The sequence below is a fragment of the Pipra filicauda genome, unplaced genomic scaffold (assembly GCF_003945595.2).
Source record: "Pipra filicauda isolate LSUMZ 115617 unplaced genomic scaffold, ASM394559v2 scaffold9_size5747161_pilon, whole genome shotgun sequence".
Classification (NCBI taxonomy): Eukaryota; Metazoa; Chordata; class Aves; order Passeriformes; family Pipridae; genus Pipra; species Pipra filicauda.
In genome coordinates, this window is record NW_024105198.1 from 5205661 (window position 1) to 5231212 (window position 25552).

The 25552-nt window shown below is 40.1% G+C and overlaps 1 protein-coding gene across 2 annotated transcripts in view; it reads right to left on the reverse strand.

The window, feature by feature from the left end:
* Positions 1-25552, reverse strand: part of FNDC3B (fibronectin type III domain containing 3B) — a 191305-nt gene that overhangs the window by 91133 nt on the left and 74620 nt on the right. For both annotated transcript variants that reach the window (XM_027724625.2, XM_027724627.2), the window contains exon 4: positions 6513-6589. In XM_027724625.2, the coding sequence (XP_027580426.1) occupies positions 6513-6589 (77 nt within the window). The remainder of the gene's footprint in view (positions 1-6512; positions 6590-25552) is intronic.

Consider the following 25552-nt stretch of genomic DNA (forward strand, 5'->3'; position numbering starts at 1 on the left):
ATAATATCTGTGATGAATGTGTTGTATGAGTGAACGTGCATCAAGGGCACCTGCTGCCGCTCTCACTGATTACCACCACCAAGAGCTGGAGTCATCCACTCCCCCACAGCACCAGCAGAAGAGACTCTGCTACAGATGCCAATGCTCCAGTGACTCTCATCACATCACAGTGTTTTATCCTAAAGCACAAAGAAAAACCTGTACCCTGAAGCAAAGGAACAGCATGGGCACGTGGCTGTTTCTGCTGACTCTGCCACAGAGGACCAGCCCTGTCTCAGGGGCAGTGCCCACAGCCATGAGAGGAGCTGCTCCAGCAAACACCAGCTCATGCCTCAGGCATCAGCTGAGCATGGTATCACGAGGTAAAATTCAACTGGTATTAACTGACCCAATTTCTTCCTTGGGGCATGTGTGCCCTTAGGTTATATGAATTTATAGCTGTTATCTATGGGATGCGATCACAGACAATTTCTGTCTTGGCTGGCCTCCTACAGAAGACAGTTTTCTATAGAAAGCTAATTCATTCATTTATAACTGATCTTTCACATTAAAAATGCCAGAATAGTAATTGTTTAGGTCAAGATACTTGATTCTATCCTCTAAATTTACAACTTCCACTAGCAATTTGTCAGCTGCTAGTTTTAAATTTCAAAGACTTTACAGAGTTCTCCAAAGACAGCTGGACCTCAGAGATTTAAACTATCATGTCCTTTTAACTGCTGCATTTGCAGGCCTCCCACCTCTGCTACTGGTTCTACTCTTCCTCCACAGCATCACTTGTCCTGGCACCAGCTTTCAAACCTACACTCCGAAACCTGGAGAAAAGGTTTTCATTTAGCACATATTTGAAAAACAGAACTACTTACCTAGGCCTGTGCACAGAAATGCTGGATTTAACTCATAGATCATGCTGTAATTTAATTGAGACAGCAAGTTCCTAGATCCTGATGTGAAAAGTTTTCATCATGGCTTTAACTAGTCCAAATCTCAAAGACAATTCCTGTCTTCCAGGCTTACAAGTTCTTATCTGTGCATCTAGACCAGCTACATGTGTATTCTGTGCTCTAGTGAAAGATGAGTATGTTAAAGAACAGATTTAGACAGAAAACTTATACCCCAAGTAGCACATAATGTAAACCATATTTAAAATTATTAGGCTTCAGTTTCCTGAAATATCATCTATAAAGCAGGGAGCAAAGCTCACAGTCCTGTCAAAGACCTTTCTGATGAAATTATCCTGCTGATGGAAACTATAAAATATCAGCAGTACTGAGAGAAAAGCCAAAGATGAGGGGATAGAACAGAGTACTTTAGTTGGAAGGGACCTACAATGACCACCTAGTCCAACTCAAAGGATAGCCAGCCTTCCAAATCACTTTCATCAAAAAGCCAAGACTAATATCTTTAATTTGCTTCCTCCCAGGCTGTGAATACTGACAGCATTCTTGTTATTCCATGTGCCTACGTTACAAATGAACACAAAAACACAGAGGACCTTGCAAAAACCACTTTATTTCCCTATTCTACAGGGCATTTTCTCTCTAAACTAATAATTACAGAAATATGTGTAAATTTCTGAAGGTGCACATACAATCTATGCTATATTGCCCTTAGCAAATCATAAAATTGGTAATCTGATTTATTATGCACTATACACATTAGGTAGCTACAAGGACTGTAGATAGCCCTTGATTTGTAAAACCTGCAGTGGGTAGATTGTGATAGTGCCATTCTAGAAGACAACAGTCTCTCAATTCAAAGATAGAGAAAATCAGTTTTGATCCAGTAATGAAAATAACATAACTTAGCAGAGAGGTTAAACTTTGCTATTTAAAGAAGAAATCTGCAATTCCTTGTATCTGCTTAAAGCTGTTTGTCACAAAGATCATAAATTCATCAGGAAACACACTGCTAAACTGTCTCTACTTCAGTGCCAAGAAGCAATGAAATCCTAATCCCTGCTGAGGTCTCTAGATGCAACTGGAATATTAAAATTGCTATTACTAATTTTAGCAGTTTATATTTACAGAAAACAAATAACTCTGGTCATCTGGCACCAAGATATAAACTTTCACTATTTTGCATTCTTTTCAAGCAGTTACTAGGTAAATTGTCTTTTGCTGGTGTAACTGGCATGCCACCTCAATAACAATACTATTATAGCATAGTTCTGTGTGGGTTTTTTCCCATATTTTAGGGAGCTTAATTGCTACGTGAGGTAGATGATGATCTTTCAGGGCAGTCTGGGTTAACATTACTCACACACAATAAAATTGCCTCCCCCATTGGTTGCCACATTTTGAGAATGCCATTTTAAATGTCATTTTTTTTTCCAGTGAAGATATCGCTGTAGTAACTAGAGATAATTCGTGTATTTAAAGTACATCACACTACTCCACATTGTTTCATCTTTCTCTACTGAAATTTAATATTACACTCCCAGGAAAAAGACAGGCATGTTAATTGTGCACAGGTAAACTGTACCTATATTTTGTGAGATCCAGTTAAAGAAATGCAACCACTCTCATTCTGTAACACACGTTTACTGAATGGGTTTAATATGGTAATATGCAAGTAATTTCCACTTGCTTTCAAAAAAACCCAAACAACCCTTATTTCACTTAAATTCAGTGTGCTAGATTCAGCAAGGACATCTGGAGCATTACCACTGGGTGGACCACAACCAATACTTCAGGAATTTCATAAATTAATTTGAAACTTCATTCATAAATCAATCTGTACCAGAAAACAGTACAGAATGAGCTCATCCACAAGGAACTTGGATGTCAACATTTTATTTATTCACTTAATTTCACAAGGATGCCAATCCAAGTTCACGCCAGTCCTGGCAAGTTTGCATCACTATCTTTAGCATCCATCAGTATTAAATCAAACACCATATTAAATCTATACCTTCAACGTGGAAAATACACAGATGAAGATCTAGAATGCTGGCAAGCATGTTGGGGTATTTTAAATCTACAGTGATACAGTTCTTCAGGACCAATGCTCATCAACTTAAAAAGATAACAACTTTATGGCTTGCTCCATATGAGAATTGCACAACCTTCCTTGTGTTCAAAGCTTTAATGAGGGTCCTCCTGTTAAAGGATGTCTTGATTGATTGCAGTCTATAAAAAACCCAGAAAAGGTCTGTGAGCAGTAAGCCACACAAAAAAAAGGAGTTTGTGACTAAAAGCTGATTCTGGCCAAACACGCTTTTGCAGGAGAACATCTCCTTAGGGTAGAAAATGTACTCAAGACTAAAATCCTGATTTTCGAGGATGTGAGAGAATTTCTACCATTTTAGTTGTCATTTAAAGACATTCCTCTATCTAGAAGTTATACTGTAGTTCTGTCAAATGCCATGTTCTTGATACTGAACCACAGGACTGGGGCTCAAGTTGCACAGTTCAGACTATACAACCCCAACATTGCCTCCTGACCAAAGGAGATTTTTCAACACTATGTGCATCTCATGCTCCAACCAGTAAATTAGTCCTTTAGTCTTGAAATATCTGTGGCAGAGACTACATATTAAAATATCTGTAAATAAAATCAGAAGTGGGGTTTCAAGCGAGATTTTCATATCCAACTACACGCAAGTAATTCCTCAAACTCCAGTGGAATTGCTCCAGATTTATTTTGGAGAGAGCAGTCCTTAGCCAACAGCATTACACAAACAAGTTCATGATTGTGCTTTTTGATATTTCCATTTTTCTAGTTCTCCTTATTAGAACACTCCAAATCCTCCTTTCCTTCTCCTAAACGTACACTGTGAAAAGCAGAAACAACAACCCATGAGGATGTCACCAAATGTAACAGCTTAGCACCCAAATCATGACCTTTAATCTTCCAAATATGCTGATGCCAGGGAGCTCGAGCACCCTGGTAGCCAGAGAAGGCATCAGGCCACAGACCATGATGACAAGAAGCTTCCAGCAGAGTGACCTTCCAGCATGTGCAACAGGGAAACAGTTCAGAACTGGAATGGGCATTAACAGCCTGTGTCTGGCTCCTGACAAGTCATAGGAGTTGCTCCTTCAACATTCAGCAGTTGAAGCCAAAACTGTTGACATGGCAGCATTTAACACAGATTCCTCTACCATGTCACCTTCCACAACCACCTTTTACACCAGCAGTACTATCCACCAAGAGCACAGCAAGGAACTTCTCATGTCTATATTTAACTAACCCTTAGTCCACAAAGAATTGCAGGGACATGAACTCTGGTCTGATAGTTCCTATCTGCCAGAGGTGCACAGAGGTTTGTCTGCTGAAAAGGAAATGCAAAATAGTGGCTGCATAGAACAGGTCTTTGAAAGCAAAACCATAACGTGAAAGATTTGAACTGGTGGTATGTGTCTGTCTTCTATTTTTTTTCCTGGAATTTTTCCCACCCTGGCTAAGCCTCATCATTGGGAACACCTCCTTAACATCAACAAACCCAGCTTTTAGTCACAACTCTTAATATGGTCCTTGAAGTCTAGAAACAGAGTGTAACTATGTGTGTACTTGCGGGGCACACATCCTCTTGCCAACTTTTCGCTGATCATTCTCCCAGTACTGGAGAGGCAACGAAGAACCACGTTAACCCAGGGTTGTGCTCATTTGATAACTCAGGTAATCTTTAGGGCTAACAATCACAGCTCCAACAGGCTTGGCACAACAAAACGGTAAAAGATTACACGCCTTTTTTTAATAGGCATTGTTATTTCTCCACAGGGGTATTGTGTTCTGTCTGACTCTTAGATGTACACTTTGGGGACAAATCAAACCAAAAATCAAATATATTTCAACTGGTATCTCAGAGTGCATTCATTTGCTTTATGGCTTTTCCCCTGCCATTTTAAGTTTGTGTTCTCTCTGCTAATCATAAAACAGTATTTTTAACTATGAGGCAAGGGACAAAAGCAAGAGCAAATAAGGCAGAGACATTTACTATAATGAAGTACTAATTTCATTACTACAGACTTTCAACTACTATTTCATATGGAGGCCTGAAAGGCAAGAGGCTTGCTCACCACACAGCAAAACACATTCTGCTGCTGAAAAGCACCAAATACAGAGTTTTCCCCTAAAAGTTTACAACATATTTCCAGCTCCTTGGAAAAATTGCTTCATAAGAGGGTTTTTGGTTGGTTTTTTTCTGGCTAAGAAACTACTTAAAGGCTTCTTTAGTGGAATTATTATGGTGCCCCACAAAAAGCATTACAGAGCAACTGGGCTCAGACAGAGATACAGCTGGAAGACTTTCATCCCTCTGGTTTGGAAGGCATTCCAATTATCCCCAACCATTTATCTGAGCACAGAGGCGGAGGGGTATAAACATTTTAATATTAAAAAGGTGTTAAAAGTTATTTCAAAAGAATAAATCTTTAGGAAAACCTCTGCATGATATGGGTCAGTTTATTAAATTAGGTGAGCCCATGAGGAGTATTAAACAGCAAATGCTGTCAAAATGTACCCCAACCACTCCCCTTGGGATAACTGAGGAGCAGGACCACCCTGTGGTGCTGCCTTCTCTGCTAGGTTGGCAAACAACTTCCTCCATACTTGAAGCATGTTTTCACTCTGTTCAGAAGTTAAAATACCACAGAGTGATTGCAGTATTTTGTGGGATTTAAGTATGACGCCATCTACAATTTTTCAGAATTACACAAGCTCACATGTTTCCTGGGGAGGGGAAGAGATTCCAGGACATCATTTATTTTCTGCTTAACAAGACGCCAAAATATATGTATCAGAAGTCCTTATGCTATTCATCAAGGATATTTGAAATAATTTGTACATTTTTAATGAAGCTTTCAGTCCACGTCTCAATGAAAATGGTGAAATTACTGGATTTATTGTGTTGTTCACAGCTGTTCTGCCTTATATCAATCTCTTTTTTCTTTTTCTTTTTTTCTTCCTTACCTCAGAAAGAGCCTAAGCTTTGCAGAAGATGGAAGGAACAGAAACAATCTGGTAATCTGAAGTGGTTATTTACACAGAAGAGCAATAGCTGTCCAAGAGTTCCAAAACCCAACAGCTCTGTGAAAAGCTTTTTCCATTTTTCTATAAATAAATAATTAAATCACATTTGTTCTTGAAAACACACCAAACCCCCCAGAGTTTGGTATGCTGCAAGATTTCTACTAAGAAAATACTGAGGATCAACAGCATATTTTATAGCTAGAGTGGCTCCTTCTCTCACTTCCACTAGGAAGAACTTAAGGTGTCATCCAACAATGTGGAGTTCTCTTCCCCTCTCACAAAGGGAGGAAAGTTGCACATATGGGCTCAATCTGTGTACAGAGCTTTTGCTAGTGCTAAAAAACCCAAATCTATTACACATACCAGTGTGTGAAGGTGCACACACATGGTTACTTGTGCAAATGTGTGTGTACTGTCAGTAAAGAGGAGTCAAAATGTGTACTACCATTTTCATTAACATTCTAAATTAAACTTCAGCCAAGTAGATTTCTCTATCTGGATCAATGCTATTGCTTTTATATGCATCAGAGACATACCTGTGAGATATAACCAGGAGGCACATGAATAGGGGGAATGGATCCATTGGGTGACATCATGGGAACCTCTGCTGGTCCTGAAAGAAAGAGAGTAATAATATATCAGTTTTTTCAGTAAAAAAATAGCATAATTGCTCAAAAAGACTAAAAATAGCTTAATTTTTGAAGCCTGCAATAACAAAATGAGCAGCTCCACTAATTTCTGGTATATGGAAAATGCCTCGCGCCATCATTCTGAGAATAAGATCATTGTTCAATGACTTTACCATATATTCTGCTGAAATAATATTTTCATCATAAAACAGCTAAAACATAGACCTTATATTACCCACTGATCAACTTATACAGCATTAAGCAGTAACACAATATGTCCTTTAGCAGCCCACAATTCCTATATTGAAATCTGGTTAAGTTATTCTTGTCGAAGGCACAGGAGCAGGGAACAAAGCAGAAACTGTGCAGCCTGGAATTAGGCAGCTCCCAAGGAAAGCGTCCAATTGTAGCAAAAAAAAAAAAAAAAAAATCACATATGTGAAAAACTATCTATCTATTTAAGAATGCACAAAGACCAAATTCATTATCTCAGCTATTCAGACTAACCTTGGAATGTGGTTATACAAGCAAGAAGCTTATGGTTTCCACTCTGAAATCCAGCCCTGAACATGCAAGTTCCATTTTGAGGCACTGCGTACAAGTACAACAAAGCAAGTGCCATAACCACTGGGCTTTTGCAAACAGAGCCTCACAGCTAAAAGAAAGTGTCTAGATAAAATGGAAATAGTTCTCTCAGCTGCTCGTTGATTCACCCATTAACATCGGGAACATCATACAGAGCTGTCAGTAAAATGAACCCCCCAAACATCAGACAGATGTTTGCAATTAGAGTTTACTACTTTGAAAAGAAAAATTATTTTCATTCCTTCCTTATTACATATTAAAATCTGACATTAACCTGTTAATTAACCCATTTGACCCCATGACCAAACTCTTGAGAAGAGCTCCTTGTCACTGCAAATTGAATTTTAGCTTTGACTAACAACACAAGAGGTAACTTCATCACCTTCTCTGATGGAGAAGCCATCTCACATCTCCAAACCATATCACGTTCTAGGGAAGGAAGCTGAACACTAAAACACATGAAGGACTTCAGGCACAGATGGTACCTAATGGCCTGTAGGAGTGACTGCTCCTAAAATTTAGACAAATCTAATGAAACCCCCAACAACAAAGTGAGTCACAGTCTGTTGCCTGATATTAGCAAAACCAGTCCACATTAAATTAGCACAGTCATTCCCTCTCCATCTGCATTTTTATACTCCTCAAGCTCCTCATGGTTCAATCAGCAGAACATCCCACCTCTCGAAACCCAAGTTACACACAGGAATCCATCTGAGTTATTTTTATCTCCTCTGATCCTGTTTTGTTTTCACTATCCAGTTATTTATAGTCTAATCAGCACCTACAGATTTTACTACTCACATCTAGATGTGAAATATGGTAATTCATCATCAAGTGTATAAAGCACATGGAAACTCCGGAGTTTAAATAGTTTGGGTGCATGGTCTGCTGCACTTAATTCTTCTCTATACTTAGCTAAGTGGGGAACTTTACCCTATACTACAGGCCCAGCAAGGGGAAAGAAGTTATTACTTCTTATTATTCAGCTCATATGGGTTGCCCCTCTACTCTATAGCACTTTCAACACTATTTGTCTCCCCAGACAGCCAACAATTTCAGTGTCAATGAAAAAAAACTTCAGCCTGAGCAGTAAGCAATTATTGGGAAGGAGCTGCCATCTAAATGGCTCTATTTAAATCCATCAAAAATATGAAGTGACAACTGGTTCAGAAGGAATTTTACAGAAATATAATTTGAATAAATGTGTTTTCCTTATAAAAAAACATTCCCGCAAATTTCTTTGGAGGAATATAGTTTTTTATTTCTCTCAGAATCAACTTTCGTCTGTACACACTGCCAAGTTTCACTCCACAGTAAGCTGGACAGTATAGCTATAGATAACTGTACATCTATATGTAATGGCCAGTACTGGTGAACACACAGTGACACTTTTTGGGGATTTAATCCACACTTGATTATCAAGAGCTGTTCAGTTCTTCAGGAAAGAACATGACTGAGACTAGGTAAAATGAATAGTTAACAGTTACTGACTCATTCCTTGTCAGTGGTTTCTCAAACTTGAAAAACTGCAAGAAAAAAAGTCATCATAGAATAAAAAAATCCTGGGTTCACCATTTAAGTAGACAATAATTTAAATGTTACGTGTAAACATCAGTTAATAGAATGAAACTTTAATGTATAACCTGCTTCACCCTCTCTCCAAAACACTGCCTAGTTATAACTGTATTGACCTTAGCCAATCTTTCTCGAAAATAGCTACTCTGACTTGGAAACAAACTTAAAAATGGAACAGTTTTGGAATTTCTACATACAGAGTAAATAAGACTGCACAACAAATAAGAAGCACTTTGCTCAGAGTGCTTCATATCTGTCCTTCCAAAGCCTGTGCCAGCTGCTCATATGGACTAGTGATCTACTTGCAGGAAGAAATCAAACTCCCACACCGATACTGTTGACTGTAACACTTCCACTCCAATAAAAAAAAATAATATTGTGTTTTATCATCAAAACGTGCACCATGCAAGATGAGTCTTAACCTTGTGCATGACCCACAAACTGTTAAAGTCATTTGGGTAACAGGTCTTAGACTGACAGCCTGGTGATTTGCAGCTAGATTTTGTTTCCAGTGCTTTGATTTCAGGGTTAGCCAAATGACTTTAGCATACATTAATGCATTCCTCTCATCAAGGGTATCAAAACAACTTCAAGCAGTAGCAAGTGAAATACAGACCCCAACCTCCACAGCATGATGAGTCCCAGCAATTATTGAAGACTCTTCTTGTAGTCAAACAATTCTCTAATTAATACTAAAAGAAAACAATACCTTTTTTTGGGTTTTTGAGGTTTTGGTTTTGGGGTTTGTTTTGTTTGTTTGTTTGTTTTGGGGGGGTGTTTTCAGTATTTTTGGTTATTTCAAATCATTTTGAACTGTTAAAAAGCAGAAATTTAAAGAAGGATGTTCCTCCGTTGCTTGTACTCACAGGATGGATATAAATAATGTGTACTCTTGGGAATCAGAACTTCTCAAGTTTTAATTGAAGCTCGTGGTTCAATATAAAATTAACTTTTAATGAGAAAAAGTCCACCCATTCTAACACAGATGCTGCACACCGAAATGAGCTCGCTCTAATACTTTTCAAACCTGTTAGCAAGCAGAGGCTGTCTCCTGAGTGCCTAATGAAACTGAGCCAGCAGAGCTTGGCCACCTCTGCTGACAAAGCCAGAGACCAAATTCCACCCCGAGGTCCCTCACTGTGAATCCAGCACATCTCCATCAGCTCCTGGAGGGCTGCCCCAGAATGCTGGGGTTGGATCCATCTAAAGCACAGGTGCAAGGAAACAATTCCCGCTCCTCTGAAATAAGGGGAAAAGCAGAGGAGCCACCAGGCTGAAGGCACTGCAGTCCATGTAGTCAGGCAGGTGAGAGACTCCACTAGTGCCCAGATGGCAGAGCACAAAGTTTTCCTATTTCTAACACGTTAATAATTAACAGACAATAAAAGAAGCCACTCAGTCTTTTATTGTGGCAGAGATAATTAACAGCTTGACACCCCAGTCAGAGCCTGTCCTCCTCTTCCAAGCCACATGCTCTGTGTCTTTTGTGCTGCTCTGTCACTCCTCTGACCGCATGGAAGCTGATTATTTTAACCATTTTAGATAACCGAAAAGATTCTGCAAATCTATTGCCTTTTTAAAAAGCACTTGCACGCTCAGTCTAATGGAAATGACAACAACCATTCTACTCCTTCTTGTGCTATGGTTTATTGGGTGAAGCTGCACATCAAAGCAGAACTCCTTTCCACCTCTGTCTCCCTCTTTCCCTCCAAGAGAATGTTTCTGTCACACAGAGATTGACAATTCTTCTGGTCATTTTTATTCCTTCAGGAACAATGTCACAATGTACTTGAGAAACTTCTGGCCCCAGGTTTTCAAGGCTAATTATAGCCTTGGTCGCAATCCATGACACTTTCAAAATTCTTGTATAAAACCAGTTTTGGATAAGTATGCTTTTCTCTTGTTCCCAAGTGACCTTTTATGCATGCATTAAAGATCACTTAAATCAGGTTTTTTTCCTTAAATTTTAGAAGCCAAAATCTGGTATTTCAGTTCCTCCAGCTATAGTAACACATATTTCCTATTTCTTTCTTTCCACATAACGCTATAATGCAAAGAAGTCATTTTACTACATTATTTTCCTTAGTGCTTATAGAGCATTGCTTTTTTCTCTCCATTACTAAATTATGTCCCCTGTAGAATGTTCTGCTCATTCAGCCCCAGCACATGGGCATGTTTAACTCAACATTTCTAGTGACTGCTTTGCATACTAAAAGCAAATCCGACCAGGCTTCATTATAAAGTTCCCATTCTGAGAGCAGTTACTGAAAACTCCCACAACTTCAGGAATTTCTCAGCTCTGTTTCCAGCAAACACGTACCAACTTACCATTTCACACCACAATACCTGCACTAGCAGAGAAACAATACGAAATTTAGTGATTTTGCACTTTTACTTTGAAATTTAAGAATCCTGTATGTTTTAATAACAAGAACCTACTGAACTAGCTAAGCGGAAAATTAAATCCAGGGCAATAAGTGCATTATATTTTATAAAGCTTAACAGTTATAAGTAACCCATGAAAAAATATTCTGCCTCCCCCTGATTTACAGCAAAACAGGTACAACATCTTTCACACGGGGCACTTCTCAGGAAGTGAATCTATGGAGCAAGAGGTGTGACCGAACAAAAAGGAGAGATAATTAAAGGGCAAATTGGCCTGCTTTGCTAAAACAAATGACCCAGGGTTTGCTGACCTTGGCTGGGACCCAAGGGTTTGCATTTTCACATGGATGAGCAGCTGTTCCGGAACAATTTCCTCAATGAAACAAGCACAAACAGGCTCTCTGTCAGGAACACGTGTCTTCTCCCTCCACTTGGTTATTCTCAAAGCACCTTATGGAACAAACAAGGTGATGACAAGGAAAACAAAAAAATCTTGGATGCTTCCATTCATCTTTCCTTTGCAGCAGAGCTGTGGTGAGTTTTTTCCCCAACCTTTCAGCCGCAGCCTAAAAGTGCTCTTTAGCACAAGCAAACACAAGTGTGTCAGACCACTTTGTAAAAACCTTTAAAGTAGGATGTGATGAGCTTTCACATACAAACATCACCACAATTTTTAGGTGCACTCTCTCCTAGACAAGAGCTAATTCATTCACTAACTTAACTCTGCTCACGTATGGTACAAGGCAGAGGAAGAGTCAACTCCCAGGTGTCTACTTAAGTTCCTAGGACACAGGGTCTTAAATCTGCTGCTGATCAAGATCCAAATACTTTGTCCTTCAATGAGTGTAAATTTGTATATTAAAGCAGCTCCACATTAGAGAGAAAAGAAGGAGCAGCTTTCACAACACTTAGTGCTTGAGGGGATAAAATGACAGCTTTAAAAATATCTTTGGAGAAGTCTGGAATGACAAAGAAATCCCACTCATGCTGCATTCAATGTGGCAATGGCACGGCAGTGGAAGGGGTTAAAATAATGTTATCAATAACCCTGTGCTTTGATAAATGGTAAGGAAAGTGTCCAGCACTTGGTCTTCACCATGGCACCAGCTCATGCCTGAAAAAGGCAGCACAGTTTTATACTGCTTATCCATACAGATGTGACAATATTTTCAAGACAACCTCATCTACACACAGAGATGTGAATAAAAGGATGCCTGCCACACGTCCATTCACACTGCCTGGCACCTCAACTGGTTATTTTCTACTCACAACAGTTTAGCTGTATGAAGTAATTTTTTCACCTTTTAAGAGTACAAAACAAAAAAACATTACCTAACCCCTCAAGTTTAACAGAAACTGCTCCATGGATTTCAAATGATCCTGGATCCTGCAACAGATGACTGCTTAAATGCAAATGAAATGTCCAAAAGAAAGAAAAAAATCAGCCTGCAGACTCCTGCACCTGCATGGCTTAGCCACTGAACACAGTCAATTCTGTAGATGTAAACACAGTGTTTGACAGAGGAGACTGAAGCACTTTTGATGTAGTTAAAATGTGTTTCTGAAACTCCTTCTATGACCCTTTTATGGTTTTTTTCCATCTTTTCTAAATCCTGGGCCTAGATTAGGAGAGGCTACAAATGTAACAGTCCTTTACCCACTCCCCCAGGTTATCAAGTTAATTTGCCGTAAATGTAATTAAAAATGAAATGCAAAATCGATTTAAGTTACAAAAAACACATTGGTGTCTTGTAGCTTCATTGCTTCATCATTATTAACATCAAACTGCAAATCCTATATACTTTATGACACATTCAACCCTTGGACCTTCAGCCACAGACCCGACAGTACCAGCCAGGCTCCAGTCTGGGTTCGACTGATGCTTTCAACATGTGCAGACAAACTCACTGAACCAAACATCAAATCAAGCCACTCAGAAATCTGTGCCAGATGCATCAAGCAGACAGCTCCCCGAGCATTTTCTGGCTTATTTACATGACGGCACCTTTGCTGTTTACACGGGAGACTCTTGAAAGCCGTTTATTTTACCGGTGTTTGCTACTTGACCTGCTACACACAGTGGGGAGGCTCAAGCACATCCAACCTGGAGTTAAACAACAGCTTTAATGTAAGAACCACAAGATTCCTACTCAGCAGCGTTTGCAGTGTGTGTCTCCCAGATGTTGTATTCTGGTTTGGGGCATATTCTAGAAATAATACAGTAACCCATAAAAACAGGAAATTAACTAAAAACTATCCCTTGCACCAAACATGCCCTGTCCAGAGTTACCACAATACTATTGCAACTGAATTCCAAGAGGAAGTTAGGTTAAATGCTCACTTTTATCCACCACAGAACTATGAATTAATAGCTTTTCAGACATCAAATGTTTGATGTTTCAACCATGAAATGTTTTACATTTGGAGAGAGTCATCCTGAGAGTGTAAAGAGCTGTCTCACTCCTCACCTGCCACCCTGCACCCTAGTTTTGGGGTTCATCACACTCCACTAATTTAATAAGCAGAGAAAAGCCCAGAAAAGGTCAACAGGCTGTTTAGTAGCCTGGCACATCTTCCCCTGGTGCATCTACAAGGACCCAGTCCTAAAGCATAGGTCTATCCTACACCAGTGATGAAGAACCAGCAACTGTACTCTGCAGTGATGATGTTTAAATTTACAAGTTACAAGAAACTCTGACAATATAAAGCTCACTGAAGTCTTTCAAAAAGGTTAGACAAGTGAATTTGTTCAGCCACAGAGAACAGAGATGGACAAGATGCATTCTTCAGGTCTCTTACTGTTCTTCAACATTCCCAGGTGGGTTTGGTTTCTTTTTTAAACCAGACCCATATATCATTCTAGAGTTTCAATTTATGGGCAACATTTTGGAGTGGAACATTTTTTGTTGTTGTTGTCTTGAAGAGAAATGGAGTATTTTCCTGCCCTAATCTGAACAAACAAGTTGGATTCTTTTGCTAAAATAAACCTTTTCTGATGGTTGGCTCACCAGTTGCTACTGCAAAAACACTTGCAAAGGGTATGTTGCAATACTTCAAGCATTGAAAATAAGCATATTCCCATGGCAATTCACCAGATGGGCTACAGATTGTAAATCACAGATGTCTAGACTGAAACACAAGAGACAAACATCTGCCTAAAATCAGTTGACTTGAATGGCAAATACTGTTAAATAAATTAGGACTACTTTGGAAACAAAGAGAACAACCAACTACGTTGAAAACATCTGAAATTAATCCATTAGCACACAAGCCACAACACAATAACCTGAAACCAGAGAGACCTTCATTTCGTGAGGAATAGCCCAAGATGACAGCCTGACATCTGAGGCAGGAGCACAAAAGCATTTCTGTGACCCAGCACCACATTACCCCACAAGGACTCACGAATCCATCCCCAGAACATCTGGCTGGAGCGGGGTTCTTATTCTCCTCGCTTCACAAGTGAAACTGTGGGACAAAGAAATGAAATGCCTGATGCAGGGTCACACAGGAAGTTTGTGGGAACGTAACTGGACACAAACCCAGAATAGGATTTAGGTCATAAAGCAATACTTAAGCCTGAATATAACTTCAGTCTGTCAAAAATTTGTAGAGTATTACACACAAAAACACTCTGTTTTGGAAAAAGTAAGTCTTCCTCATCCTCACTACTTTATTTTTCCTTTGCATAAGCTTTTGTTTCAAGATAGAAATATGCCAGAATGCCCATGGGTGAACAGAGAGAACAGCACTACCAAGAAGGGTTAGAGAGATGTTGCACAGAAAACTGCAGCCTGTCTCTTGCAGGAGGCTCCAAGAGAGAAAAGGAGACCACAAAGCTGAATTCAGAAACAGGGAAGACCCATCAAATAACTATTGCTGACCCACAGAAATGATGGGAGCTCTCTGTCAGCATCAGGCTTCACTTTAAAATAATAATAAAAAAAAACTCATTTATGAAGTTTTTACACTGCTAAAGCTTTTAGCAGCAAAAGGACCCTCCAGCTGAGCTTCCCACCAGACCTACAGAACCAATGCACTAACTTTTAACCAGAAGACAATTTTAGGGGAAACAGATGTCATGAAATGAGAATTATTTTATTTCTGCACTGGTTATTAACAACATTGCCATTTACATACCATAAAGATACTATTTGTCTGAATTCAATAAAGTTATTTATTTGTAGAAAGACAAACAACAAGCCATGAGAACATCACAGGGATGGGAAGTTCAACTATAAACATTATTTTCCCTTTGCCATTTTGAGACAGCTCTTCAACATGATCTAGTGATGTCAATGCTTTTTGGGGAGTGTGTGTGTGTGCATCTGTCAGCTGCTGGGCACATTTATAAAAGGGCATCCACTTGCAGAAAGTTTTGTTCTCTGCAACAGGTTTATATAAATACTAAACACTCAGCTTTGAGCACAACATCCATCAAAGGCAGCAATAATTATACAACACCACTTTTGTGCAACAGTAAAAGAAAATGCTCCAATTATAATATAATTATTGCATTCCCATGGCAACACCAGAGCGACTGTACAATCAGCAACAGACCCAAACCTGGCCAACAATAAAGTTACACAGTATGTTCTCTTCTTCCTGCCCCAAACGAGGCAGCAATTAGGGGATGGCTATTCTTTACCTGTCCACCCACAGTGAGAACAATCATCCAGCCAGCAAAAACTAAATCAAGCCCCCAACCCTCCCCTCCACCCAGCACTGCCACAGTGCCACCCATCACCATCACAGGGCTGACAAGTTTTGTTTGTGACATGTTTGGATCCTGGACTTCAGTGAATCATCTGAAATTCTCTATTTGAATGTGCTCATCAACAATATAGCAATTAATATCCACCTGTCACAAGCAAACATTCTTTATTTGTGAGGGTGGGGAGGGAAGGAGAACCATGAACACTGTTGGTACTCAGGTACGTGCTGGGCTATTTTGTGAGGCTGTGGTGAACTGCCATCTCCTTGGAGTAAAACCACATTTCATAAATACATAATATATACATATTTGTCATATGTACATATATATTCAGTAAGTATTAAAAGAAAATTTCACTATATTTACTATTTTCTGTCCCTCTGTTGGGAGTCTTATTACAGTAATGCACTTATACTAGAATAACTTGGAAAAAAATGCAAGCTAAAAATCTTAAGTGTGACATTCAGTGCAGTGCTCAGAGATGCTGCTGGTGAGCCCAGGGTTTTCCCAACTGAGCTTTACTCACATCCTGAAGTAGCTCATTAGGAATTAAAAAAGAAGAATTTGCATCTTAAGGAGAGAAGCCTTAACCACAACATTGTTCTCCTGGATCAGTAAGTGCAACAGACAAGTATTTCCCTGAAACAGGGCGCTGGTGGAACACCAGCTCTACCTGAGCCTCTCCTGACTGATGATACCTCTTCAGCATCTCCAGTGGCTCCAGCTCCATGAAATCCCCAGCCTGTGCCTTCCATTGCATTGGAAAGATGTCTAACTTGCACAACAGTGGAGAGAGGAGCATTCTATGACTTTCTTTCCAACAACCTTTTCTGAAAGCCCCCAGCTGCCCACTTTCGCTTTGCCCCATGTCCCTTGAGCCTGCCCTTCCATAGCCCAAACAAACCCCCATGTTTCAAGCTTTCCTCATGGCTCACATTCACAGAGCCACAATTCTCTTGGCTGCTGCTGTCTGAAACTCTTGCAGCCTTGCCAAACCTAAAGGAAGGTGCTCGAATCCCACTGCGGAGCCACCTGAATCCCAGCGAGGCACAAGAAGCTGCTTACATTGACTCTGGTTTCCTCTCGCCTCTTCTACTCCAGAAGACTCTTCCTTGCAGCTCTCAGCTCTCTGGCTGTCCCATAGAAGGCACTAACTTGCTTTTCCACATCCTGCTCTCATTTATAAACACTAAAGGTGAGGAGGAAGGCTGTGACTCACCAGGTTCTGCTTGAAGGGCCCTGTCACCCTCCCCTTGTTTTCACTTCATTTCTCATAGTCCTAAACTGAGCCACTGCAAGGAGCACATTAGCTGAGCTGTGTTTAAAACATGCCTCGGGGTACTGACAGCATTGCATCCTTCAAAAAATAAACCATAAATTCTTATTTCCCCATGTCCCCAGATAAAAAAAAAATCCTATCACACAGCATGATGTAGCAAGGAGAGTGAGACTCTTCCCTTTCTATAAAAATTAACTGCCAATGAGAAACAAATATTGTGTAATTAACTAAGAATCTTCCAATTATTAAAATAACACTCCTAACCCGAAAAGAACGAATCTAGGACAGTTTCTCTGTGGCGCATTTGCAATACTCAGAATTTTCAAATGCAACAAGGGGAGTTTCTTGTTGGCTGTAGCAACTGTGAAACTAATTTACTACCCAAAACATTCATCATGCAGATTAAAGGCCCCTTGTCCTCCGGGGAGTGAGCATTTCAACCAGCCATCACTCTTCAGAGGTTATTAAAAAGTTTTCAAACATATGAGCAGAAAGTTTTTCTTTCAGGGTTCCCAGGTCTTCGGCGTCCCTCTCCCAGCCGAGGAAGAGAAGCTGTGCCTTGCTGGAGGCTGCCTCCGCTCAGGAGGCTCCATGGGTGCAGTTGCCTTGGAATAATCCCATTGCTGGGGCCCTTCCCAGGCTAAGGAGGTTCCCAGAGGGATTACCCCGGCACAACAGAGCCCACCATGACAACTCCACCCGCCGGGTCTGGAATTTGCAGAAAGGAGTGGGGTGTGGGGAGAAGGGATTTAGCCACTTCGCAACTATTTAAGGAATGCTCTTGATTTCCTCCTAACAACCTCAGGTTGAAAAACTGTCTTCTGAATTATTTGAATTTCTACTCCAACTCTATTGTCGGGATCTAACACCTCAGTTAGTAAAGTAAGTGAAGAGTCCAAAGGGGTGGGAGGGGAAGTGGCAGATAAGAAAATACAGGCAGTGCGGTATTTTTAAAAAATATATCCAGTTTTTAAAAGGTAAAATTCTGAAACATATCTTTGGTCCCTGTGGCTGCAAGGGTGCATGTGACAGCAAGTGTAAGGACTGTGTGTGCCCAGGTAGAAATGGGGAGCACAGCAGCCTTGACTTAATCTCAGAATCAATCACAGAGTGGTTTGGGTTGGAAGGGAATTTTAAAGGTCATCTAGTTTCATCCCCCCTGCCATGGCCACGGACACCTTCCATTACACCAGGTTGCTCCCAGTCCCATCCAGCCTGACCTTGAACACTTCCAGAAATGGGATAATCTGACCGATTAAAACACAAAGCTTATCCACTTTGTTTCATTTAAATGACTTTTGAGCAATAAAAAAAAAAAAAAAAAAGAAAATCCCTCTTCCTAGCATTTATGCACCTAAACACTATTCAACTTTGATGTAAGAAGAAGCCATAAATTCCGTTCAAAATCTCTCTCAAGTTCGAATGGTATTTCTATGCCCCCAAAACTTCATGCAGATACAACTGTGCAACTTGTACACCCACAACCACAGTGCTTCACTATGAAAAGAAGAAAGAAATGCACAGGCATAGTCTTCTTTTGCTTTGTCCTCCCTTCCACTCAAGGAGTGAATGGCACTTTTTAATTTCTAAAGCATTTCAGTGATCAGGCAGCACTTCCATCCACAGCAGTGGTGATGAAGGGACAGGAATACCTGGAGTCAGGGTTGCTGTCCATCCAACCGTGTTTGTCTAACGGAGCAAAACAACTCACTGGGTCATGCAAGTTTGTGTATCAGCCCTCCCGGCACACAATTAAAAAAATAACGAAAACAATTTGTCCTGGTGACTCAGAGTCTCCATGGCTCGAAGAAAGCCCTGTTTCTGTAACACTGCATCATGCTGGCTTCAGATCTATTCTCATGGGGCTCAGGCTTGTGACTCAACTGTTTTCCCCTCTATTTATTTGCTCATGCAGTTACCCATCAAGAAGTAACCAAAATCTGCACACATCACAAGATCGGGCTAAGAAGCTTAAATAATCTAGAGGCATTTGTATCACTGCAGAATATTGAAAAAAAAAATATTGTTATTTTTCTTGGAAGTCCAGAGATTAAAACTCACCAACCTTTCTGGTTAAAGACTGCACTATTTACCAGAAGTCTTTCTGATGTTAAGACTGCAATGATGTTCAGCAACTGATTTGGAAATACCAGAAAAAAGTACTCAGGAGAAACACACCTCATGCACTGGCAGCTCTATTTGCTGGGAGTGTTTAACAGGTTCACTTCATTATGTTAAAACTCAGAACAGTTTAACTCAACTTCTATCTAAGTCTGCTGCTTTTATTTCAGACCTGGAAACAGAGTTCTGTCCAAGAAAGATGATGCATTCAGAAAGAAATACTTCGTGCCAGGGACATGTATTTCTCCATTAAGCTTCTAGTCTTTATTTGCAGCATTTCTAAAGACCTAATATGGTGGGGGTTTTTTTCAAAAGCAGAGTTCAAGTTTTGACCATGAGCTCCTCACCTCCTTTTCTTTCCGCTCCTTTCTGTTGCATACTCTCTCACACTCCTGGACTCTGACTTTTATGTTCGGGTTACTCCAGACACGGAAGGCAAGTTAACCTTTGATTTATAGGCAACAACACTGTCAGAGATTCTGAATGTGAGACATTAAATATTTTATGCCAGACATGAGCTAGCAGAACAGCCTGGCACAACAGAACCACAGTCACCTCATTTATTTGTCAGGAGAAAACTTAGCATCAAAAAATTACCTCTTGCACATAACAGCACTGAAGAACCTCTAAACCCCATCACACATTACACTGTAAGCTATAATACCCCCTTTAGAGGAGAGCACAACAAAGAAAAGAAACTATCAGATACTGCCACATCAACAGCAAGAGAAAGAATGAGGAAAAGAAATCAATTGTAGGGATGCTCAGCTCTCTGAGCTCTAAATCACTCTCCCTCAATACCTAAGATTCAGTAAGTCATAACAATCCAGAGCCACAGTAAAAAAAAAAAAAAAACAACAAAGAATCCTCTGAAAAATGTGGTTTGTCACTCTGCATTTTGCCCTGCATCTGAGTTACATTAAATCAATATAGTTTGCATTAGGGAAATTATCTTTTCTAAAAACTTTGATGTGTCAGCATAATAGAAATATTGTTCCACACCATATGTTTTAGGGATTTAACTCCTTTCTTTTTCTCCTTTCTATATGTCTGTGCACAGATATACATATACTCATCATACATGAAATAATTCTGAAAATTATATTCAAAATTACAGTAGAAAATAACTCTGTCATGCATGGAATAATCCTGAAACAATTAAAAACTGAAATTTTACCCCATAAATCTGTGGTCATAAACGATTTTCATCTGTCCCCTGTGATAATACTCTAGCCACACCTAAGCAAAATCCTGCAGGATGCAAAATGCCCTATAGTGATCTATTTGGAAAAACATTGGATGCACGGTAAAATTTTCACTTTTCCAAAGTTCACCCAAAACAAAGGATGTCACTGTGCCAAATCAGTAAGCAGCTACTTGCAAGCCAAGCTTTTCCTATAGAAAACACAAGTTTGCCAGAATCAAAATATTTTATGGGAAAAGCCTAATGACACTCTGATGAGAACTAGGCAGGCTTTCAGCTGACATTCAGTAGCTGCCATGGCATCCCTCCCACTGGCTACCAGGAATTCAAAAGACCTGACAAGCTAAACACACTTTCAGGATCCTCTTGCACCTACTACAGTGAACGTGTGGCCAACTGAGAGCAACCAGTGCCCTTCTGGGGGTCAATCTGGGCTGTGCTGCCCCTGGATACGAGTCCTCCAGTAAAAACATATTATGTTTTATATGCCAAACAGAGAAACCCACAACTTTGCACAATATTGTGGTGCCACCATCTTTATAGCTGGTATTACAGCCAGGCAAGGCATCCTGGAGCCTTGCCCATCTAATTCTGTATTAGTTGGTGGTACAAGATCTGTGGGGATAATTCATGAACTTCCAGACTCAGGTTTCAAGCTCAGCTCATTCTTCCTACAAAGGTCACATCCAAATCAGATTTTGGTAGGATGTGGCCACAACTAAACACTTCCTTACAGGTTACTCTGCTTTAAAATTTGGCTTCTGACTACTAAGCCATATATGATAAAAGATAAGGGTAAAAATTGCTGCTGTGATTTAACTTTTCCTGCTTTAAGATAAAAGTTTTTTAACACCACGCACTTTTGGATATGTTATATCCAAAGATACAACACTGAATCCATTAACCAGAGCCATTCACAGGTATTGCAGAAAACTGTGCACCACATCCAGATATTTTATCAGCATCTCACAGTATAGTGAACTACACAATCCTCAGAGAGTTAATAAACTTCCTCATACGATTTATAATATACTGTGAAGAGCTTATAAGCACTCAAACATGGTTAATTTTTTTTCTTTACGTTTTCTCACTATAAATGATTGACTATATATAGTTTATGTCAATATTGCCTGGAGAATGAGCTGTCACTATAGAAACAGTGACAACACTGAAGTCCTTCCTCCCTCTCCTGCACATAAGAGTCCCAGAACAAACACATTCTTGTTATTTCTTAGATCATGTGTGCACACTGTCAAGTCCTGAGCAGAACTCAGGATTTTTCATTTGGTTTTAATTTTTTTTTTCAAAATACCTTTTTTTTTTTTATTTCCAGTTTTCACATCAGCTTTTCTTTCCATGTAAGAAGCTCCCTAACTTTGGAATTGCAAAATCGCTGGTGAAGCATTCTGAAAACAAAAATAGATGAGCACTGCACTTAAAGGAATTATAATCCATGTTTATTTAAGTTAGATATAAATATAGTTCGGGAATGGGAGAATGTTGCTTGGGGAAGGGAAGGGAGCAAGGATGAAATTTTGCTTGTGCTCCAAAGAGCCTCAAGTTACTATACTATGTATTCTAATTTTCAGATCAATTCATCAAAACCATATCAAGTTATCTAACGACTGAGTATCAGATGCATTAGAGTTAAGCCTGTATAAAATCTTTTTACTTCAGATAAGCTTGCACAGGTAATGGATCAGTTAAGGCAAATGCTGCTGTGGAATCAAGCCTTACTTTTCTAATACACAACTATATTTACAAACTACAGCTGAAAGCTAAGAAGATGAAAAGAAGTATTTTACAAGCACTAAATTAGTCTCTTAGAAAAGAGTTGCAATCGATTTGTTAGCGACAACAATTTTTTTTTCAAAATAAACTGAATGGTATGTTAAAAATGTGCATTTTCAAATTTTTTTGTCCAAGAAATAGTAGATACAGCAACGTTTTATTGTGAATAAAAGTTTAAATCTAAAAATACAGCAACAAATGGTAAAACTCCCATCTCTTCTTCCTAACTTCCTTCCCCTCCTGAACCCCTGCATGAAGGCAATGCTCTCATACAGTCACTAAAGGTTTTTTGACATCGCAGAAGGCTGAAAGGAATATTTCTCTCTCTCTCTCTCGCATTCAGAAAGGCTGAGCACAAGAGGAGCTATTCAAGCCGTGATGGAGTGCCTCACAGAGACTGCAATATGTTCCCAGTTGGCAAGCAGGGATCTGTTTGGACAGTGAGCCCAGCCATCCCCTCCGCAAACACCAGCATTCCTGCGACGCGGCGCAAGGAGCACTGCGGGCCCTTGTCGAGGGCTCTCGCAGCCCATCAGGTTTGGGCTCCAGAACAAACACCTCTTTGTGCCCCGCTCACAATTCAATAGGCTTTACAAGAAAAAAGCTGTCTCCCTCCACTCAGCATTGGGTCAGGATCCAAAAAAATATTCAAAAGCTGAAAAACAGGGAGGAAATACCGTGGAATTATATTTAAGTGTATCTTTAGTAGCTTAAACTTTTGGACAATATTACAAATCTGCCTTTGGGTACTTATCTGGTTCCTAATGCTATGGCTTTTTGAGTGTTTCGAAAGCAAGAAATAAAAATCACCAAGCGATGAACAGACTGGAAAGCACTGATGTGGCTGCAAGTTAGCAGTGGGTATTAGAACTCAAACATCACCCTCAGCCAAATACCAGCCAGCTGCAGCTTTTATCCAGTATCAGCAGCTGGTGAGAGCCTTCCCTAGACCTGCAAATGCATGGAGAGCTTCTGCCTCTCTGGATCACACCTGCCTTGCATGTGGGTACGCAGGTGTCCACACACCTCCTGTCACCTGTTCTGGTGGAGCGAGGGCAGAACTGCCACTTCATGTCTGTACTGCCTTCCCTCTGCCCCACCTCGATGCATCCCTGCAGGAATGAGCCAGGGCTCCATCCCCACCCGTGGTTACAACATCAGCTCCTGCCGCAGGAAGCTGAGAAGTCTCTCTAACACAGAAAGACTCTGACATACAGCACCAGGCCTCCAAGCAATCAATGGCAGTAATTAGCTTCCTCTGCCCGACGTGTGCTCCACCTTACCTGTTGCTGGTTTGCACTTGTGGAATTCATTACCACAACCCTAACGGAGAGACCCACAACTTCTACACACTTAATCAAATGTCCTGCTTCAAATATACTCATGTGGTGGCGGATTCAGTAGGAGAAGAAAACTCAAAACTACAAAAATCTGTGAGAACAGCCCCATTTGAACACACTTAGGTTGTACTCCAAAGTCAAAGAGGCACAGTCCTTGCCCCTCTGCAATCACACCTCCTGTTCTGAATCTGATGCTCATCCCTAGTGCGTTTAGTAGCTGAGCTGGAGGTGGGTTTTTGGTTTGTCTGTTGTTGGGATTTGAGGAGGGGAGAAGCACAGGCTAAAACCAGGAGCAGTTTCCTACCTTGATACACCCCAGTTCAAAAATAACCTTCTAAAGAGCTCCTTGACACACTCATCCAATGAAGAGGGGTAAATTCTTTCCCTGAAGCTTCAAAGGGCATCGTGCAAAGTAAGAAGGAGTAGGAGGAAAAGGGTATGTGGGAACCCTGAAACTCATGGGATTCTTTTTTAATTTCCCTCACAGTTTCCAAGGTTGCTCATGGGAGTACCACATCTCTCAGGTACTGCCCTCCAGCCCTCAGCACAGCTTCATAAACGTTACGAGAGCTTGTACATATGGAAAAAAGTCTGTATTTATACTGCAATAATACACCACTCACCATAAGCCTAAACATGAAGCCCAACCAAAGGGCTTCCCCTAAATGAATGGGGGTCTCTTTAAACATAAAGCGCAAAAAAATTGTACCACAGAAACTCTGGGACATTATTCAAATCATCCACATGAATAAAACATCCCACTTTTGCCAAGTTTTGTTCAAGCTGACTTCAGCTTTCTGCTTAAACAAACCTCAGGCAATACTGACATCATTTGTAGCAGAGGCAGTATTTTATTTAAGCTTGAAATCTGAGGGTGTTGGGTAGATTACCAAATAAAGAGTTGATTTTTCATCTAAAGGATCTCAAATGACCTGACTTCAAAGGCTGGATTTAGACTTACTAAACCAATGGAAAACAAACATCTTTAATCTCCACACTGACATTAAACTCAAACAGAAAATAACTCTGGGAAAAGCCCTTTATCATCAGACTATTACACAGAAATAGGGGAAAGGTGGTGGGGAGGGAAAAATCCAGATAATTCTACATTAATAGCCTGCCTCACAGGCAAGGTTACCTAGTTCCTCTCTTCCTGCTATCTTTTTCCAGCCCATTTTACTGCCCTCTTCTTCAAATGTTAAATTAGGTTAGGCACTGAGCCTAGATTAACACACCTGAACGCTAAGAATTTACTCTAGGGCAAATCCAGACATTTAGATACATATGCAAACTACTAAATTATCCATTCTCTGCATTTAAGTGCTACTGCACTTTAGCTAAGAAAGAAGTTGCACATGAATGAATAGAGGTCTGGCAATACCAAGTGATCGTTTTTTTGGCCACAGAGACACCAAGTTATTAGACCTAAAGCCTTACTTCAGTATAAGATTCAACACCAGGCAGTGTTCCTCATATTTGAAGACTAGAAACTTAGCTAAAAAGGACACAGTAAAATCAATTTTCTTCTTCTTCCCCACCTCAAAAGCAACAGTTTTCAAAAACTGCTCAGAAGCCCAAAATATATAATACTCCCCAAAAGAAGAGAGAGGGTAGAGAAGGAAACCATGTCCTTTACCACAGGAATACTGAGGAATATGGTCACCAAATGATGTGTAGTCCAGGCATATATAGGTGACAATCTGTCACAGAGATGAAACAGGCACTGGGTTTAAAGGCAGGAGCTGTTTAACAATGAACAATAGGAAAACAACATTCAAAGAAGATACCACAAATTGTTTGAAATTACTAGATGAAATCTATTTGGGGGAATTCCAACACAGAACCCAACACAGCCCATACATCCTTTATTCAGGCACGAGAGGGTACGTGATCTAATGAAAGCTGTTGCAAGCTCACGACTCAGACTTATAACATCTTATCCACAAGTAATAA